At 51.4% G+C, this 20,311-nt stretch overlaps 1 protein-coding gene across 11 annotated transcripts; it reads left to right on the forward strand.

Moving 5' to 3' along the window:
- Positions 1–1,649: 1,649 nt before the first annotated feature.
- On the forward strand, positions 1,650–20,209 carry CASKIN2 (CASK interacting protein 2). Of its 11 annotated transcripts, none has more exons than XM_036757544.1 (20): positions 1,650–1,760; positions 3,087–3,687; positions 8,442–8,493; positions 9,126–9,223; positions 9,853–9,998; positions 10,131–10,226; positions 10,425–10,555; positions 10,725–10,833; positions 11,246–11,354; positions 11,640–11,734; positions 11,940–12,201; positions 12,547–12,671; positions 12,840–12,900; positions 13,032–13,123; positions 16,136–16,246; positions 16,341–16,442; positions 16,666–16,804; positions 17,212–18,672; positions 18,763–18,985; positions 19,178–20,209. In XM_036757544.1, exons 2-20 carry the CDS (start codon positions 3,594–3,596, stop codon positions 19,272–19,274), a joined length of 3,603 nt encoding a protein of 1,200 aa, XP_036613439.1. In that variant the 5' UTR covers positions 1,650–1,760; positions 3,087–3,593; the 3' UTR covers positions 19,275–20,209. The 11 variants fall into 11 exon arrangements, with proteins under 11 accessions (XP_036613439.1, XP_036613441.1, XP_036613443.1 ...); XM_036757546.1 differs by having other exon boundaries at positions 19,181–20,209; XM_036757548.1 differs by having other exon boundaries at positions 12,550–12,671; positions 19,181–20,209.
- Positions 20,210–20,311: the final 102 nt, after the last annotated feature.

A 20,311-nucleotide genomic window follows, 5' to 3' on the forward strand; every position in this document is an offset into this window, starting at 1 on the left:
TAACCTCTGTCGGGTTGGGTGGAACAAGACCGCGGGCTCAAGGATATTGCAAACAATCTGACTTTCGGAAGACCCTGATCTCCACCCCACCCAATCCCCACCAACATACATGTGTCTGCACACTCTCCTAGGGAAGCTTCTAAAGCAGGACTAGAGGAGCCGAGATCTGGGGGTGGATAGGGTGGATAAAGAAATGCAGGACCCCGGGGCATGATATGTTTGTCTTGGGTCGCTAACACTTTTTAGGAGCTAAAACGAAGCCAGAAGGGGACGCTGGGCCGAGAAAAGAGCTTGATTCGAGGTAAGAGAGGTGGGTTCCTAAATTTGAATTTGAAAAATATTTGAATATTTTCTGAAGTGGACGCGGGAAATTCTACAACTGTATCTTGGACCTATGTCCTCCTTTAGTCCTAACCTAGAAATAGGGGAATAGGGGTTTTGGGGTGTTGTTGGGGGGCGGAGAGCTGTCCGACCCAGGATAGTGCTGAAAATGAAGCTTTCACCCGTCCCCTCCCTACCGAGGTCCAGGCAAGTGTCTTCACACTTCCATTATCCACAACCCCAAACCGCAAATTCTGGGTTTTCCGGAGGCAAAGTTGTGTTTTCCCAAAGATTTTGTCTCCAGGGCGGGAACAGGAATAACTAGGAGAGTGCCTTAATCTGTCTTCTGGCTAGAATTGGTCTTGTACCTGGCTAAGACAGGTCAGCCAACTCACAAGATCGTAGATTTGGAGTTGGAAGGAACCTGAAAGGTCATTTAATTCAGTCAGCAGCCCAGAAAGGAGAAGTGGTTTGTCTAAGATTGCACAGGTAATGAATGAGTAGCAAAACTCGGATTTGGATGCAGGGGTCCCTGGCTCTAAATTCAGCGTTTCCTAATACCCCCCCACACACACACACATACACACTCTCTCTCCCTAGTAAAAAGCAAAAGAACCCAGGATTCCCAACTGTAGAATTCTTCCTCCGCTCCCGCCTCTCCAGAGGTGTCCTTAAGCACGTTTTAGGGGTTTGGGGGCGGTCCCCTGAGGCTCCCTAGTTCAAGAGTCAGAAAGATTAAGGAGCGACTGAAAACTGCAGGACGGTCTCAGGATCTTCCGCGAGATGGAGCCATTGCTCCAACTAGACACGTAGGTCAAGAATAACTGGGGAGTCACACCTTTCGGGGGGTGCTTCTGGAACCCAGGAGTGAAAGGAAAGAGGGGGAAAGTAGGTCCCCAAATATTGTTTCTCTCCCGTCTCATGTTTTCTTTCCCCCTTTGGGTCACTTTTCTTCTACTTCCTTTGTCCCTTAATTTGGTGCCTTCTGCTTAGGATACTATTACCGGCCACCTTCCCGGCTCCAAAGATTCTCTCTCTCTCGAGGAGTGGTACTGGGATAGTGGAAGGGGGGTGGCTAGGGAAGAGCGGGAGCGTAGGGTAAGAGACGCGCCTCACCTGGGCGCATGCGTCATGTCAGTTTCGGACTCCCTGGGTCGGGCCGGGACAGAAGCGAGTAGGCGGGGCGGAGCAGGCTGAGTGACAGTCCGACGGCTTGGCCGGGAGGGCCCCAGAGCTCCCGAGCTCCAAATCCGGCTGGAGGGAGAGGAGGGTGTGGGGAGGGGGATGGGCGGGATTTCCTGCTGGAGGCGCCGAGCCGGCCGCGGAGGAAGAGGAGAAGGAGGAGAAAGGAGAAGGGCCGGCGGGAGCTGTGCTCTGGCATTGCAGGGGGCTGAGGCGGGGGGTCCTGCTAACAGGCGAGGCGGCTGGACGTGGAAGCGGTGAGACCAACAGCCCGGGACTGAAGGGGGAGGAGAAGCGAGACTGGAGGAGGATACAAAGTAACTTTCCCTGCGGGATAGGCAGTTGCCCCCACCTCCCGACTCTATGCTTCCCTTCCTATCCTTTCATCCCAACTTCCAACCCCACCTCCTCTCCCAATCCCCAGTCTAATCCGAGCGCCTGTTTCCCCTTCCCCGTCCCCCTTGCATTGTTTCTCCTCCCAGGGTAGGGGGTTCCGAAGGGGCGGGGGGTGGGGGGAAAGGAGGCTAATGAGCCCCGTACCCAGTCGCGGGCGCCCTCTTGCTAGATAGCTGAGATTTGGGTCCTGGAAGCGGGGTGGGGGTGGGGGTATCCAACCTGCCAGAGTGGTGCAGGGAGAGCCGGAGGGCTGTTTGTTTTTGGGGAGGGAGCCCCCAGCAACCTAGGTCCCGGGTCTCCGCCCCCAGCTTCGGGGTGGGTGAAAGCGTAGGATTAGCTGAGAAAACTAATGTTGGCTTGGTATCAGTTTGGGAGTTTAGGACTTGGATCCAGGGTGAAAGGTAGGGGGGGAGGCAGCAATTGGGAGCAAGATCTTGCCTCTTCTCTGTCCCAAAAAGGGGGTCTACTTTATTCTCCGCACACACACAACCAGGGATGGGTGAGCAACAGGTGTCCAGTTTTTCTGTCCAATAACTCGGCGCTGCCTCCTTCCACTCACAGATTCTTTTGGGGGTCACAATCGCGTCCTGTGTTCGTCCCCTCCCATCCCAACCTTCCATAAAGAACCCTATAATACCTAGCCAGTGAACTGAGGCCAACTAGGGAATGGGGGATCAGATGTATCTTTAGAGAGCAGCCCAGGATGTATATGGAGGATGGGAGTCCTTAATTTAAAGTAGAGAATGTCAACTCCCACCCGTTGGGATTCATGCCCGGTGCCCTAGGCCCCCTGCTTTCCACAGCAAGGCAGTTGTGGGTGTTAGGAACCTGGGACTATGGGGAGGGGGGCTGCTCTACCCTAGTCCCCATGTCATACTACTAGAGCCTCTTCTGCCCCAAGTCTGAGGTGCTGCCAGATGCCCCATGGATATATGTGACTCAGCCTCCCCTTCCCAGAACTCAGTGCTTCCTCCCATCAACCTAGCACCCCCACCCCTTCCCACTTTTTTACATCATGGTTACCTCTTAACCATCTTGACAGGCTCAGCCCTCCTTCACCATAAAGCAAAAGTCATTCTGAGATTATCTTGGAGTTGTCCTGGGATGGCAATAATACCCAGAGTGTGCCAGATCTCTGGCTCCTGGCCTCCCTTACAACTGATACCTTCTTTCTTCAATTTCTTTAGGCCACAGCTGAAGATTTGAGTCTTCCTCTCCAGCAAAGAGACTTCTATTTTGTGGGGAATGCCTTATCTTTCCAGGATAGAAACAGACCCCATGACCTGCCAGTGGGGATGCTGGCAATTTTCAGGATAGGCATTGGAGTTCCTGTGCCAAACAGGGAAGGGTGGCGTGGCCAGTTCTGGCCCATCCCGAAGTTGTCAGAAGCTGCAAGCTGGTCTCAGTCCAGATCTTCACCCATCCCACGCGCCCTCCAAGATTGGTTTTCCTGCTTGTGGTAGCAACTTTCTGAGCACCTGGAACCAGGACCAGTCAGCTGCTGACAGCCAGCCAGTGGCCCACGGGCACTGCTCCTCCTCGCCTCTGGACTTCCATCCCCAGGACTTTTAACTGGATTTTTTTGCCAGGACTTCTGAGGAGCTGGGGCATGGCATCTTGAAGCCCAGGATATCCAGGGCCATCTCCTGCTCTCTGTGCCCTTCCCCTTCTGAGCCCCAACCTTCCAATTCAGGATGGGGAGGGAGCAGGACCTGATTCTTGCTGTGAAGAATGGGGATGTAGCTGGGGTACAGAAGCTGGTGGCCAAATTCAAGGCGGCTAAGAGCAGTGAGTTACCCCTGGTGTGACTGGAAGACTGCCCTTTCCACAGGGTTTGGGGAGGGTGACCTTGGGTGGGAAGCCTTGCATTTGGCAGCAGAGAAGGAGGGTTGGCTGAGGTACATCATTGGTTGGGGAAATTGAAGGTCGAGTCATGTTCTAAGTAATGCCACTCAAAAGGAGGGAGAGCTCAAATTGGGAGGAAAAAGGATCCCATAGTCCTTGTAGACACTAAGCTTCCTTGTTATGTGGCCAGGACTGATCTTAAAGGAGTCATTCCATTAGTAGTATTATCCTTACAGTCCTGTGGGTGGGATGAGTTGGAAACAGGCCCAAGAGGATTCATGGCTTTGGGAGGTTTAGCCCTCAACGGCTACATCTCCTGGCAGTATAGTAGCTCCAGAGTACCTAGTGTTCAGAGCTAATACTTTGGGGAAACCCCAAAGTTGTTGTTCGGTCTTTTTTTAGTCATGTCCCATTCTTCATGACCCCATTTGGGATTTTCTTGACTAGCATACTGGAATGGTTTGCCATGTCCTTCTCCAGCTCATTTTACAAACTGAGGCAAACAGGGTTAAGTGACTTGTCCAGGATCACATAGGTGGTAAATGTCTGAGGCCAGATTTGAACTCAGGAAGAGGAGTCTTCGTGACTCCAGGCTTGATGCTCTATCCACTTCACACCCACCTAGCCGGCCCCACCGTGTTCGATTCTGAACTTAAAGCAATGAGGTTATTGTTGGCATCAACCTATTTATTTCCTTTCATGGGATGTGAGCTTCCAGAGAGGTCCGGAAAGATTTTTAGGAGGGCAGGACCTTGAGGAATTTACTGGGACAGGTCTCTTCTTTGGGAGTTGGGCACCTGTCTTTCCATGAGTTTTGAGTGTTCTGTACATGTTGCCTTTGGCTAATATTTCTCTGAATCAATCAGCAAGCATTTATTGAGACCGTACTATTTGGCAAACAGAGTGCTAGGTGCGGGTGCTGGGCCTGGAGTTTAGAAGACCTGAATTCCATCCTGCCTCAGACATGTACTAGCTAGCTGTGTGACCTTGGGCAAGTCTCTTAACCTTTGCCTCAGTTTCCCCAACCACAGAATGGGATTGTTGTGAGGATAAAAGTACAGCACATGGCAACGAAGTTGGTGTTATGTAAGTGCTGGCTATTATTATTATTAGCTATAAAAGTGACCCTGCCCTCATGTAGCCTACATTCCCCTTGGGGGTGGGGGTGGCCTTGGGATGGGGAAAGGAGTGTGTTGGTTCCAAGCTGAAGGTTGTCATGCCCTTCCCAGTTACAAGGGTATATTGACTTGATTATTTTCCCCGAGCTTGAGTGGACGGGTCAGTGTTTGAAAAGGAGGATTGTTTGTTGTGGGGTGGGGAAGAATAAGTCAGAGGAAGGCCAGAGATAACCACCTAATCTCAAACCTTTAAAAGCAGATTTGAGTCTTGCTGTGCTCTAGGGGTCTGCAGACTGTGTGAGAGGGTGCAGCTCTGCCCCACACCCTAACCCTGTTTCCCTCTCTTGCACTCTCTTTTCCCTCCTTCTCTGTGTTGTTTTTGGCCTCCTGCCCAGCACGGCCTTGATTGAGCTGCCTCTGTCCTCGTGGTTTGTGAGAACACAAAGTGAGAGCCACCCCTACCCCCACCCCTTCCAAACAGTGGAAGATAGTCAATGAATCCTCCAGCATTTATTTTAAGTGCGTACTATGTGCCAGGCACTGTGCTGGGTTAGGCTGGGATTAGGGTTGGTGACTAGGGTCATCAGTGAATCTGGGAACTCTGCTGTCACCTTACCTAGGCCAGGCATTGTGCTTGTGACATGGCAGTAATCGGGCATAGTGGTAGGTAGAAGGGAGGGCACAGACTGCCTGGGACCCTTTTTCTTTTCCCACTGCTGGCCTGCATTCCAAATGAGCCAGACTGAGAGAGGTCTATCTCAGTCTTGATATGGGTGCATCCCGACCTCCTCCAGGGCAATGTGCCAGACCTGTGCTAAAGACTAGGAATACATAGACAGGCAAAAACAGTCCTTGCCATCAAGGAGATCACATTCTAAAGAGGGAGACAAGATGCAAACAATTGTGTCCTTGAATGAGATGTGTGTGTGTGTGTCTGTGTGTGTTAACAGGTCAGTCAGTCAGTCAACAAGTGTTTAGGAATCTCTTACTATGTTCCAGGCACTATGCTAAGAGCTGGGCATAAAAAAAAAAAAGCACGAAACAATCCCTGTTCACAAGGAGCTCACAAGCTAATGGGAAATATGTAAATACCTAGGTACATACAAGCTATAGCTTTACAGACTAGATAGAAAGTAACCTCAGACGGAAGGCATTAGCAGCTAGGCAGGGCTGCCTTGAGCAGAAATGAGGGGAGTAGGGCATTCTTTAGTTTTCTGTTCCTCCCGCTCTGTCTTGGAGTTTGGGGATGAGAAGGATAGCTATGAAAGGGAGGCAAGAGGACCCAGTTTCTTCCTCCTGGGAGGAAGCTACCTGAGGTGGCAGAAAGGAAGGTGCTACCTTCAGTGGCAATGCCAGATGCCAGGTCTTGGCCTCATTCTGAAGGAGGAGCAGTGTGAATGGGGCCTCTGCTCCCTCCCCTGCTGGGGATCTGGTCCATGGTGCTCCTGTCCTCCTCATCTCCTCCTCCACAGCTGCTCTAGTCCCCTTAACCCAGATGGAGTCACTGCCTGCCTTCCCTTGGGTCAACTATACAAGAAAGAGCCCCTTCCATCCTGACTGAGAAGCAGGAGAGGAGCAGGTGGCCAGGAGGAGAGGGGTAGGGTTGCCTGGCCTTGCCCCTGCCCCTCCCTTTATTCCTCCCCACCTCCATCCCTTTTCTGTACTCTTTCCTTTTTTAATCAGAGGAAGGGGAAAAGCATTTCCTGGTTCCTGGAGCAGGGAGGGGGTTTGGGGAAGAGGCACTGAGCTCATATCCTGTCTTCCCAGGCTAGCCTAGCACTCCCCACCCTGTGTCACCAAGGGTACTGAGACCCCTAAGGGGAAGAGGGATTTGGGCAGGGCTACCCGGGGGAACATCATTCTCTCTCTGGTACTCTCCTTGTGGTACTCCACCCCCACATGCTAACAGTCTCTCCCCTACCACCTTTCCGGTCATTGTTCTGGCCTGGCTGGAGCAATCCAGCATGACCTGGCCCTTGTTCCTGTTGCTGGCTGTAAGACTGAGTTTTTCTGCTGCTCCCCAGAGGGCGAGTTTTTGGCTTCTCTCTGCAGCAGAACCACCTACGTGCCAATAAGGAGCTGAGGAAGGTCTCCCTTGTCACTCCTGGCAGCTTCAGCTCAATGGGAGTTATGACCTTTGAACCCCAACCCTCACCTCTGCCATCACAGTGATGGGAGTTTAGCACTGAAGATTGTGCTGAGCTGATGATACTCTTATCTGTTCCTTAGGGAGTTGTCAGAAGAGGAAATTGAGGTCCAGAGGAATAATTCCACACAGTCATGAATTTAGCGTTTTTCCCCTTGACCATCAAACATACCCCACTTAAATTCTCCTAGGTCTGACTCTTATTTCTGCACATAACCCCTTAGGGGGGAGTCCAACTGACTTCCAGAGAGAGGGAGCCCGGGGAAGACGCCATGTCAGCGCTCCCCCCGCCCCCCCCACACACACATACCCTCTGTACAGTTGGCTTGGCTCATCACTAATGGAATGACATCCTGTCCTGCCTAGGCTGCAGGGGCATTTAGGGGGCCCAGCTGGGACCTAGGGACAGGCCTAGACCAGTGTGCTTGGCTCTCTGCCTAGGCCTGGGGTGGGCCAAGCTTCCTCCCTGGCAGAGATGGGAACTAGCGGGAGAAAGGGCCTTCTAGGTCCTCAGATCTCTGACAGATCCCTCTTTGGTGGTCTGCATAGAGCCCCTTTTCACCCTTCCCTCCTGCATCTAATCACACATGGACCACAATTACACTTCCCATCTCTATCCAATTCCCCCTAAGAACTGGGATGTGCCAATAGATTACAAGTTACTTGAAGGAAGGGTGTATGTTGTATTTCATCTTTGTATTCCCAGGACCTAACCCAGTGTCCTGCATGTGGTAGTTAACTAATAAAATATGAATTTAGTTTCTAGCCCAGCCCCAACATGTGGCCAGCCAGGGGGGCATCTCAATAATTATGCCAGCCAAGATTGAATGTTGGGTAACCCTATGGCAAGAGATTGTTGCTGGAGCCCATAGTGAAGAAACGGTCCCCAAGGCGTGGATGGCATTTGCCCTTCCATTCCTAAGCCTTAGAACCCCACACCCAAGGTTTCTGTCTCTCCTTTGCCTATTTCAGCAAGAATGTCAACCATGTGCTCCATGGGCTTGTTCGGCATAGGGCACAGCGTGCTGGCAATGCCACCTCCCCCCATACACCCCCTCATTCTCCACTGTCCCTAGAAGCAGAAGCTAGTCTGGGGGATTGTGGAAAGAGGAAGCCTTGGGCTGCTGTGGTGGCTCCTTGATTTTGAAGAGCAGGGCATCAGTGGGGAGTGGGTCAGGGGCCATGGGACTTGTGTTTTCCTGTACACCGAGAGGTCAGTGCCAGCCTTTGCAGGACTGCGGGCAGGGTAAAGAGAAGTCAGGCTGGTTGTGTGTGTGTGTGTGTGTGTGTGTGTGTGTGTGTGTGTGTGTGTGTGTGTGTGTGTGTGTATGTATGTGTGTGTGTGTGTGTGTGTTGGAGGCAGGGAGGGGCAGGGTATAGGGTGGGCTATAGAAGGGCTCTGGCCCTGACCTAACTTCGCACCCTTCCCTCAGAACTCCTTGGCTCCACCAAGAAGCTCAACGTAAACTACCAGGATACAGATGGGTGAGTGAGTGCAGTTGCTTTCCCCATGGAGTACACAGTTGGGAAACTGAGGCAGTGGGTAATAGGAGTTAGGAAGCCCCAAGGGGGCATATACTTAGGGTGTCATTGACTAGATTTCTGGGATCTGAGGAAGCCTGGGGTGGGAAGAGGGGTATCTGAGTGGGTGGGATAGGGTCATACAGACCCACAGAGCTTGAAGGCATGTAGCTGGGTGGTCATGGGGAGGGGCTTTCCATTCTTTTAGAGGCTATTCCTTCAGGTCAGATTCCTGCTGGGCCCCCTTTTCTCCCCTCTAGGGTAGAAATCCTCAGGCTCCCGCTCCCACGGCCCCCTCCTCTGGGCCCACTGAGTAGGGGGGAGGGAGATGGCCAGACAAACAGGCCTCTCAGCCCAGACACTGAGCCCTTTCATTCAGCCAGCCTCTCACTGCGCTCCCACGGTGAGAGGGGGGAGAGGGAGGCGGAGAAGGTTGAGGAGGGGAACATCGGGCAGAGATAGCCCAGCCCTCTCCTGCCACCCATTCCCTGGGTGGTTCTGGGGCCCAGTGGATGGACCGGGAGAGGCCTAGGGTCTGGGTGTCAAGGCGGTGGGATTCGTGCCGAATTGGGACGCTCTTCTGCTCTGTCCCCCAGGTTCTCCGCTCTGCACCATGCAGCCTTGGGGGGCAGCCTGGAACTGATGGCATTACTACTAGAGGCACAGGCCACAGTGGATATCAAAGACAGCAATGGTGAGAACTTGGAATTTCTCATCCTTCCTGGGTGCCCCAGCCTGGGCACTCTAGACCCAGCTAGGCAGCTGTGGTGAGGCTCAGTGGAGAGAACACTGGACTTGGAGTCAGGAAGACCTGAGTTCAAATCAAGCTGCAGTTTCCTCAGTCTATAACGTGGGGACAAGTATAGGAATGTTGTTGTGAGGACGCAGTTGAATCACATAGATGAGGTGTTTTGTAAACCTTAAAGTCTGATATAAACACCAATTAGTATTATTAAAGGCCAAGGTTTTTTAGCTTTTCTTGTGTCATGGATCCCTTTTTGACATTCTGATGAAACCTATGAATTTCTTCTCAGAATAGTTTTTTTAAGTTCATGAAATAAAATACATAGGATTACCAAGCAAACCTATTAGTGAAATACAGTTATCATAGGATTAAAAACAAAAATCTCATGGACCCCAAGGTAAGGGCTCCCGTTCTAGACTCACCCCCACTGAGCCACCATTTTTCAATATCAGCTCAGACGCTTCAGTCCAAGCGCCTTGTCTCTGAGGGTGCTGAATCCAGATAATTTCAGCAAGTTCTTCCTACTCATGCCCCTGCCAGCCTGAGAAGTCACCCTTGGGCTGTCCCTCTCTTCGCAGGCATGCGTCCCTTGCACTACGCAGCCTGGCAGGGCCGGCTGGAACCCGTGCGCCTGCTCCTGAGAGCAGCCGCTGCCGTCAATGCTGCTTCCCTGGACGGGCAGATCCCACTGCACCTGGCGGCCCAGTACGGGCATTATGAAGTGGTGAGTGGGTTCTTGGGGTGGCAGTTTTCAGAAGTAGATGCCATCCTGGGGAGTTTGCTTTGTCTCCCTCCCCTCCTTAGCACAGAGGGGCAAAGGCCAAGGCTGAGTACTCACTCTGTGTCCCCTCCTCAGTCAGAGATGCTTCTGCAGCATCAGTCTAACCCCTGCCTGGTTAACAAGGCTAAGAAGACCCCGCTGGATTTGGCCTGTGAGTTTGGACGACTCAAGGTGAGGCATCCCCCCCCCCCCTTGCCTTCGCTGTACCCCAGGTCATCCTTCCCGCTTTTGGTGAGGCCTCCTCACCCTGTGTTCACTCTGCACCCCAGACTGTACTCTGGGTATACAGTGGGAGGGTAGGATTTGAGTGCTCTTGGGATAGATATTTCTGGGACCTAAAGGTTCCTGACATGGGCATGGTACCCACAGGTAGCCCAGCTACTCCTAAATAGCCACCTGTGTGTGGCTTTGCTGGAGGGTGAGGCCAAAGATCCGAGTGACCCCAACTACACTACCCCACTGCACCTGGCTGCCAAGAATGGGCACAAGGAGGTTATCAGGTAACTCTTGCTCAGCCCCTGCTTCCTCTTCTGTGCGTTCCATCTGCTCTCTCCCTTGCTGTCCTTTCACCTCCCGGTCACTGCCGGTTCTTCTGAGCAGCCTGTAACCTCTGCAGCAAACTCCTCCCTCTTTCTCCTTCCCCCACAATCCTCCATCTCCTTTCTTCAGGCAGCTGCTGAGGGCTGGGATCGAGATCAACCGCCAGACGAAGACAGGCACCGCCCTGCATGAGGCAGCGCTCTATGGGAAGACCGACGTGGTGCGGTTGCTGCTGGAGGTAGGCATGTGTGCCAAGAGGAGGATGCCACAGGGCACATGGGCAGGCGAGGGCATTCCTTCATTTGACAAATGATCATTGAGCAACTCCTGTGTTTCAAGGACTAGGGAGGCAGAGTCACGGCACAACGGGTCAGGGAGCAGTGAACTTGAGTTCCGAGCCTGCTCCCAGATGCTTCTTATCTCTGTGACCTTGGGTAAATCAGTTCACTTCCCTGGGGCCTCCATTTCCTCATCTTTGAAATGGAGTTGGAGATGGCCTCCAAGGTCCGTTGCAGCTTTAGACCTGTGAATGTCATAGCCTAAAGAGGATGACTCTTGGAGGAGTTTCTATGGGAGTCATACCAGCTGACATTTTAGTTGAGGGGAGAATTATGATCTTAAAGGGAATTGATACACAGTGGTCATCACAGGGTGGTGTGGACGTGAACATCAGGAATACGTATAACCAGACAGCCCTGGATATCGTGAACCAATTCACTACTTCTCAGGCCAGCCGGGAAATCAAGCAATTACTACGGGGTGAGTGGGAATAATATGATGGGAAAGTAGGTGCTTCAGGAGAGCCTAGACCAGGAGAAGAGATGATGAAGTCAGCATGGTTAGGGATTGTGGGGTGTCAAGGACTTGGGGCGAGCTGAGAGAGAGGCAGAGGCCACTGGGGAGAATTTCACATTCAGCTTTAGTTTGGAGCTTGGGAGGGAAGATTGAGGCCAGCGACGGAGTGGGGAGGGGAAGGAGGGGCTAAGTTGGGAGATGTCCCCAGCAATGTTTGCATCATCTCTGTTCTCCTGCTCTCTCTCTCAGAAGCATCAGGGATCCTGAAGGTCCGGGCTCTCAAGGATTTCTGGAACCTCCATGACCCTACTGCCCTCAATATCCGGGCTGGAGACATCATCACGGTGAGGGATAGTGAGGGAATCCTAAGGTCCATTGCATTGATGAGGTTTTATGATTCTTTAAGGGGAAGGGAAGAGTCAGAAAGACTATAAGACATCAGAGGTGTAGGGGAAGGTGGAGATCTGAACAAGGGGGTCTGTGGACCTGGACACCTGCTGCTCTAGGTCCCCAAGCCCTGCTGAACCAGTTCTCCATGCATGTCGGCAGGTTCTCGAACAACACCCTGATGGACGATGGAAGGGACACATACATGAGAGCCAACTGGGCACTGACCGGGTGGGATACTTCCCACCGGGCATCGTTGAAGTGGTCAGCAAGCGGGCTGGGGTCACCATACCCCGCCCCTCAGCTGGGACCATACCTCTGCGGCCAAATTTTGCCAGGACCCCTCAGTTGCCAACTGATGACCCCCTGCACCCTCTCACTTATAGCCAACTTCCTCGGATTGGCATTAGCCCAGATAGCCCAGGTAAGTCTCCTGTTTGAGGGCTTGAAAACTGACACTAACCCATTCCTCCTAGCATCCTCCTAGAGGCAGCATGGTATAGAGCCCTGGTCTCAGGGATAGGGAAATCTGGGTTCAAATCCTAATATTCTGTGTGATGTCGAAAAAGCTAGCTAATCTCTCTGACCTTCAGTCCCTTCATCTGTCAGATGAGGATAACAGCCCCTAACTCACAGGGTTGTTAGGAGGATCAGACGAGATCATTTCTATAAAGCAGTTTTGAAACTCTGAAGTTCTCTATAAATGTCACCTCTCATAAGTTGCCGATAGTGTCAACTGGGCTTCTCATTCTTTTCCTCCTCTTCCCAGCAGCCAGTGACAGGAACAGCGTGGGCAGTGAAGGGAGTGTGGGCAGCATCCGCAGTGCAGGTAGCGGTCAAAGTTCAGAAGGCCCAAATGGACATAACACCGGCCTCCTCATTGAGAATAGCCAGGTATGGGGCTGAGTCTTTGGGCAAGGGGGCATTGTATGTAACAGAAAGGGTGCTGAATTGGGCTTCTTGGCCCAGCTGTGGTTCTTGGACTAGATCTAAGGTGCCTTCTACTATAAATCTGATCCTATACCTATCCCCATGGCTCCTGACTCTGCTCTCCCCTTACAGCCACTGACCCCTACTGGAGAAGACCTGTCTCTGCCTGGCCTGCACCCCACATCCCTGCCAGGTGAGGGGACACTAGCACTGGTAGGGGTCTATGGGCTCTACCCCATGACTAGGAAGTGTGGCCAGAATTCAGGAGGCTGAGATGGCCAAGACACTGCACTCATCTTACCACATCTCATTTGCCTCCCCCAGAAGGCTTGAGCCACTGGTCTCTGACAAACCACCGCCCTAGGGAACAAATCTTCAACCAGGATGTGAGACCAGAACAGCTGCTGGAGGGGAAGGTATGACCCCTATTTGGGAAGGCATCCCTACCTCCTAGACCTTGAGGTTAGAACAAGGTGGATGTGTGTGTATGTGAGAGTTGCAAGGAATTGTAATCAGACCTGGGTTGTTGGAGAAGGGTATGCTGAGGATATTGCCAGGGTATGCTTCATCCACTGCAAGAACTAAGGTGCGGGAGTCCAAGGAATCCAGTCCATAGGCTCAGTTTGGATGCTTCCTGGTTCTAACAATGATTATCACCCTCTACTCTCTCCTGGTTTTCCTCCTGCTCTCCGACTACTCCTCAGTCTTCTGAGTCTCCTCTCCTGATTCATCATCTGTGCCATGCCCACTGACTGTGGGTGTACCCCAAGGCTCTGTCCTGGGCCCTTTTTTCTCTCTACACCCTCAGTGACTTCGTCCACTTCTCTGGGTTCCATTACCGTCTTTATGAAGATGATTTCTTGACCTACAGTGGTGTGCAAATGAACTGGAACACAGTAAAATAATTTAAAATTATCGACATACAATAAACCTTCTAACTTTTTACATCTTTCAAAAGCTTTGAATGTGCTCCATGGCCTCTTTTTGCTGCAGTCCATGATTTGGCTTTGAATTCACAGGATTTTAAACCCATAGTCTGCAATTCTTCGTCATAAAGTCATTCTTTTATTACATCGACTATTAAGTGTACCTTTGACAAACAATTTTGCCAAGTCTAGCCTTGATTATGGCCCATAAGTTTTCATTGGTGCTTAAATCTAGCAATATCTCAAACTACCAAATTAAGCATGTTTCTCTACATCTCTTGGATACATGTCTTAACCTTTCATGACAGAGGGGCTAGCGTGAGGTTGTGTTGCAGTATCCCATCTCCATCTGGAAATTTCTGTAATTCTGGAATAATTCTGCTTCTGAGTATATCAATATGTTACTGATTTCCTCAATGCAAATAGGTCTTTTAGGCCCACTGGAAATTTAAAAAAAATCCCCAAAACATTTTTTGGAGTAGATGTTTTTGCTGTCTGATGAATATGTTCAGATATCACAGGGTCACTTTTACTTTTTCTGACGATGGTTTTGGTATTACCTCGAATGAAAGTAAGTTTCATTAGTAAGTCACCTTCAGTACTCCAGCTTTTATATTATCTTGTTCACGACAAGCCTTTTTTCTTCATAGCAACTTCGTATCTTTTAGCTGCTCTTTTCCTGTTCTTCCAGCATCAAAAAGCCTGCACTGTACTAGAGGAATTAACAATAACCCCTTCAGCTGCCAGGTCCCTCTGAAGGTTTTTACTTATGTTCTTGGGTGTTTAGCAATACTAGTTTGTCAGTGCTTGACCTTGTTTTTCGTTTTCCACACTTTCCTTTCCACTTTGATGTAACAATCCTGTTTTGAAGGATTCTTGAAATACTTGACATCGGTAGGCATTGCAATATCTCTAATTGTCATTGAAGTGTGCTCTTTAAGAGCTATAACTTTAGCACATTTCCTTGGAGAAATCACAGAATTAAAAACACAACAAATAAGAGTAATGAAACACATTTATGGCATGCACGTACCTGACATCATGCACCTGACAAGAGAAATGACTAAAAGTATGGGAAACCAGCTCAAATGGTTTCATCTGGTCAAGATTAGACATTTTCAGTCAGCCTAGTGTTGGTAGACAGATACACGCCTGACAATGGCTGTCACAAAATGAAAGCATAAAAATCGATCAAATTACTTGTCTCAAACAGTTTGCACTCCATCATATACTTCTGGCCTGAGTCTCTCTCCTGAGCTCCTCATCACCAGCTTTGCCTATTGGACAAATCTAGTCAGATGTCCAGTAGGCATCTCAATGTCCTAAACAGAGGCCCTGCCTTCCATTCTAAAAACTTAACCCTCTTCCAAATTTCCCTATTAATATTAAGTGTACCACATTCCTCCCAGTCACCCAATTTTGTTACCTTGGTGTCATCCTCAACTCCTTACTCTCATCCCACATATCTAATAATCACCAAATCTTGAAATTTCTTTCTCCCTATTATTTCTTGAATACCGTGCTTCTCTATTCGCACGGCCAATACCCTTATTCAGACCTTCACTGCATTTGGCCTAGAATATTGCAACATCTCATGTCTCCCTGCCTCAAGCCTTCCCTATGCCAATCCATCCTTCATATAGCTCCTGAAGTAATTTTCTTTTCTTTTCTTTTCTTTTTTGGAGAGGGGAAGGCAGGGCAATTGGAGTTAAGTGACTTGTCCAAGGTCACACAGCTAGTAAGTGTATCAAGTGTCTGAGGTCAAATTTGAACTCAGGTCCTCCTGACTCCAGGGCCAGTGCTCTACTCACTGTGCCACCTAGCTGCCCCAGTAATTTTCTTAAAGCACAGGTCATCTATTCCTCTGCTCAAAAAATTCCAATGGCTCCCTATGACTTCTAGAATAAACTTTGACATTTAAATTTCTTCAGAACCTGACTTGTTTCTACCTTCTCAGTCTTTACATCCCTCCTCAAACTCTTTCATCCAGCTATATTAGCTTATGTGTTCTGCATGTGTAACACTCCATCTCACACCTCCTGATCTTTGCACTGGCTGTGTCCCCTGCCTAGAGTGCAATCCATCCTCACCTCCATCTCATAATATCTAGTTTTCCTTTAAGACTTAGCTTAAGTACCATCTTCTACTTAAAGCCCTTCTTAGTCCCCACAGCTGCTAATGTATCCCATCCCAAACCTATCTCGTATTCATTTGTATACATGTATATACGCATATGGATGTACGTATGTATGTATTTATATATGTATATGTGTGTGTATCTGTTTCTATGTGTACATGTTCTCTCCCATTAAACTCACTGAAGACAAGGACAGTTTTAACTTTCTCTTTGTAGCCCCAACACTTAGCACAGTGCCTAGCACACAGTACATGCTTAATCAATGCTTGTAGATTAATTGATGGACGGGGTCAAGCTCTGGGCTGCTTGGGGAGGGAATCGAGGAGCAGAGCCTTCTGAGTTATCGTCCTTCCCTTCCTCCCCAGGATGCTCAGGCTATTCACAATTGGCTGAGCGAGTTCCAGCTGGAAAGCTATACCACTCACTTCCTGCAGGCTGGTTACGACGTGCCAACCATCAGCCGAATGACGCCAGAGGTCAGTGCTGGTGGAAAAGGGCAAGGGATAGGGAAGAGCCAAGGTAGGGAGGTGCCAAGTAATAGAATCTGATGGGCATTACCCTGCGTACCAGGACCTGACAGCCATTGGGGTGACGAAGCCTGGGCACAGGAAGAAGATTGCTACTGAGATCACCCAGCTTAACATTGCAGAATGGCTACCTAGCTATATCCCGGTGAGTGGCTAATTAGAACATACTGGGTATTGCGCCCACTCACCCCCAAATGCCTTGTGGAGGAACACAGTCCCCATCCCCACCCTCCACCGTTGGCACACTCCCCACACCAGGACAGATCAAGCACAGGTGGTCACGTGCCCAGGGCTAGATAGCACCCCCTGTACTGGGCTCTGGATTACATGCTTATCCTGAGGCTTGGAGCTGATAGCCACTGTTGCAGGCGGACCTGCTGGAGTGGCTAGGGGCCCTGGGGCTGCCTCAGTACCACAAACAACTAGTGAGCAGTGGCTATGATTCCATGGGGCTGGTGGCCGACCTTACCTGGGAGGAGCTGCAGGAAATTGGAGTCAATAAACTCGGTAAGCATGGTGAACCACCACCTCCAACTCCCAGCCACCCCAGGGACCTCCATCCAGCCTGCCACCTTTTCTAATGAGTCTGTCATGTGTCCATCTGGAAGCAGCTGGGGGAGAGGAGCAATCAGGGTGCCCCCTCTTCCCTGTAGTAGTCCTGGACTTGGAGTCAAAAGAGCCAGGTTCAGGTGACAACTTTGTCACTTTACTAAGCTGTATGAGCTTGGGCTAGAAAGTCTTAATCTGTAAAATGGGGATTAGCTCTGACCCTCACAACAATTGTGAACATAAATAAGTGCTTTGAAGTCACTGAGCATGAAACATGTAGAAGGGACTTTTTTTTTTGAGTGACTAGGCTAGGTGGCAGGGTCCTGGGACCCAGCCAGCCTGACTCCCTCTGCCTTTCTCTTCAGGTCATCAGAAGAAGCTGATGCTGGGAGTGAAACGTCTGGCAGAGCTTCGACGGAGCTTGCTCCAGGGGGAGGGACTGAGTGGGGGTGGGGGTGGGAGTGGGAGGCGAGTGGCCGGGGGTCCAGAAGTGATGGCCATTGAGGGGTTGGAGAATGGCGATGGCCCTGCTGGACCCCGGCTGGTCACCTTCCAAGCCAGTGAACTCAGCCCTGAGCTGCAAGCAGCCATGGCCAGGGGTACCCCAGAGCCGCTGACCTTGCCCCCAACCCGTTCCCCTAGCCAGGAGAGCATTGGGGCACGTTCTAGGGGTTCTGGGCACTCTCAGGAACAGCCTACCCCTAGACCCAATACTGGGCACCCCAGTCCCCCTCCGGAGAGGAATCTGCCAGAGGGTAACGAACACCCTTCCAGCAAGGACACACCCCCCTATATGCTCATGCATCCCCATAGTTCACCCCCTAGTCCAGCTCCCATGCCACCTTCTAGTGCCTCCCGGGCCTTCTCCTACTTGTCTGCTTCCCCTTCAACTCCTCCTGACCCTCCCCGACCCAAACGCCGCTCCCACAGCTTGAGCCGCCCAGGATTGACAGAAGGGGAGGCTGAAGGACCAGTGGGCAGTGCCTTGGACAGCTATGCTACCTTGACTCGGCGCCCTGGTCGAAGCACCTTGACCCAGGTTAGCCCTGGCTCTGCTCTGACTAGAGGGGCTCCCCGTAGCCAGTCCTTTGCCTTACGAGCTCGCCGAAAAGGGCCTCCGCCTCCACCACCAAAACGTCTCAGCTCTGTCTCTGGTACCACGCCAGACTCTCTGTTGTCTGGTGGGAGTCCAGGGCCCGAAGAAGAAGCCGTAGCATCCCGGAGACGCACACTGAGTGAACCAACTGGTCCTTCGGATCCCCCCAGCTCTCCTGCACCTGGGAGTCCTGCTTCAGACACAGAAGAGGAGCGGGGTTCTGAAGGAACATCCCGATCCCGGGGCAGCTCTGGTGAGGGACTGCCCTTTGCTGAAGAAGGCAACCTGACTATCAAGCAGCGGCCCAAACCTGCTGGGCCCTTGAACCGCGAGGTCTCTATCCCCCCTGGACTTGACTTCAACCTTACAGAGTCAGACACTGTCAAACGGAGGCCCAAATGTCGGGAGAGAGAGCCACTGCAGACAGCACTTCTGGCTTTTGGAGCTGCCAGTCCTACCCCAGTTGTCTCAGCCCCACTACCTTCACAGCCCACCATGGATTCCCCAGCACCTCCCCCACCCAGCTCCTCCACTCCCACCCCTTCTGGTCCTGCCTCTAACAATTCACTGACTCTTAACACCCCTGCATTCCCCCTCTCCACCAATACCTTGACTCAGATTCCTGGTCCCCAGTTGCCTGGGTCTGGCCTGGAGGACTCAGTGGCCACCCCTCAAAAGGGGGAGATGTCCCCAGCCCCACCCTTGGCCCTCATCAAAGTGCCAGTAGGAGGTATGAGGGGATGGCGGAGGGGTATTATGGGTTTTGAGAGGCCCTTTTTCCTATTGCAGATAACAGACTGGCCGTTTTCTTCCTCCTTAGGACCATCTCACAAACCTGTGTCAGTGGCTTGTACACAACTTGCATTCTCAGGGCCTAAGCTGGCTCCCAAACTTGGTTCTCGCCCCATCCCCCCACCAAAACCTGAGAGTGGGGGAGCACCCATTGCTGCTCATGCCCAGCAGAGACTAGAGCAGACCAGCTCTTCCCTGGCAGCTGCCCTGAGGGCAGCTGAAAAGAGCATCGGTGTTGAGGATCAAGAAGGGTGAGAGACAGGGGAGAGGAGAGGGTGGGGAGTAGGGGCAGTTGCTAGAAAGACTGAAAATTAGAAGCAGCTACCCACCCTCTCCCCCAGCCCCTGGTGTCATCTCCAGGAGCAGGGTGATAAATTCTACAGCACACAGATGAGGGCCATGGGGGTTTGTCCTGACACCAATCCTGTCCTCTCCCCTTCCAGCAGCCTTTCCCAGCCTGGCGATTCCAAACACATCCTGGATGATATCAGCACCATGTTTGATGCCTTAGCTGACCAACTGGATGCCATGCTGGACTGAGCTGAGACCTAGCTCTTCACGCAAAGGGCAGCATGTGGGACGTCCTGGCAGTGACACCTTCGCTCCAGCAAGGAAGGAGTTAACAGTACAAAGGGAAGGGCCAGGGCCTTCGAGAAGCAGGAGCAGAACTAGAGTGCTGTCTTCCTTCCATGCCTGCTCCTCCTGTAAGCCAATACCTGTCAGTAACCACAGCTCCACCCCTGAACAGCCCCTAGCCTGAGGGGCAAAGCAAACTTGTTGGAGCCTGACAGGCTCAGGGGCCCCAGCTCCAGCACCTGGCATTGTGTAATCTGACCTGACAGCTCTGCCCCCTTGGACATGGCCTCTGGGAAAAGCTTCCTCTCCAGGCTGTAAGGGACAAAGGCCTTGTGGTATTTTATTCCTGCCCATTCCTATCTCACTCCCATGCGGAGCAGCCCTGACAGGCAAAAGAACTTTCCCCAGAGAAGAAGGACTAGAAGGGGTTCGAGATGAAGGGATGGCTAGGAGCAAAGTTCAACCCCCTAACCTATCCGGGACAGTCTTCCTTGCTGTCCCAGCCGGACCTGTGTGTGTATATAGGACATGTAAATAGGCCACGCTGGGTATGGCAGCAGGGCATGGCACCGAGAAGCTATGAAACCACAACCAGGTGCCCACCAGCCTCATAAGCTTTCCCCTTCCCCCTACTGCTCTGACAAAGCTGCTGTGATGTTGGGCAGGGTGCCCAGGCTGTGTGATGGGCCTGGTGTTACAGGCCAACTTGTGTGTAATTCCAGATTTTTTAAGCAGAGAGAAAGGTGTATATTTTAAATGAAATATTCTCTATTAACAGGCAGGGAGGAGCTAACGCTACCTTGGGCCAGAGAAGTGCTCTGGTTAGGTCAGTAGCCCCCTCTCTCTGACCATTAACCCCTTCCCAACACTAACTTCAATGAAAAACTCATTCCACTCGATGCAGTTGTGTGTTTTGAATCTGTCTTCGCCTCCTCAGCTAAGGTTTCTCCCTCTACACATCTGGAGGTCACCCCTCTCTGCTCCTCCTCAGATACCAGTCA

Source organism: Trichosurus vulpecula, chromosome 4 (genome assembly GCF_011100635.1).
Source record: "Trichosurus vulpecula isolate mTriVul1 chromosome 4, mTriVul1.pri, whole genome shotgun sequence".
NCBI classification, from domain to species: Eukaryota; Metazoa; Chordata; class Mammalia; order Diprotodontia; family Phalangeridae; genus Trichosurus; species Trichosurus vulpecula.

What these genes read in the sequence shown, in the direction of transcription:
- CASKIN2 (XM_036757538.1), top strand. Translation starts at nt 3,594, where the DNA reads ATGGGGAGGGAGCAGGACCTGATTCTTGCTGTGAAGAATGGGGATGTA. An exon ending in AACTACCAGGATACAGATGG is followed by an intron (nt 8,494 to 9,125) that starts GTGAGTGAGTGC and finishes TCTGTCCCCCAG; the next exon opens with GTTCTCCGCTCTGCACCATG. An exon ending in GCACCCCACATCCCTGCCAG is followed by an intron (nt 12,901 to 13,031) that starts GTGAGGGGACAC and finishes TGCCTCCCCCAG; the next exon opens with AAGGCTTGAGCCACTGGTCT.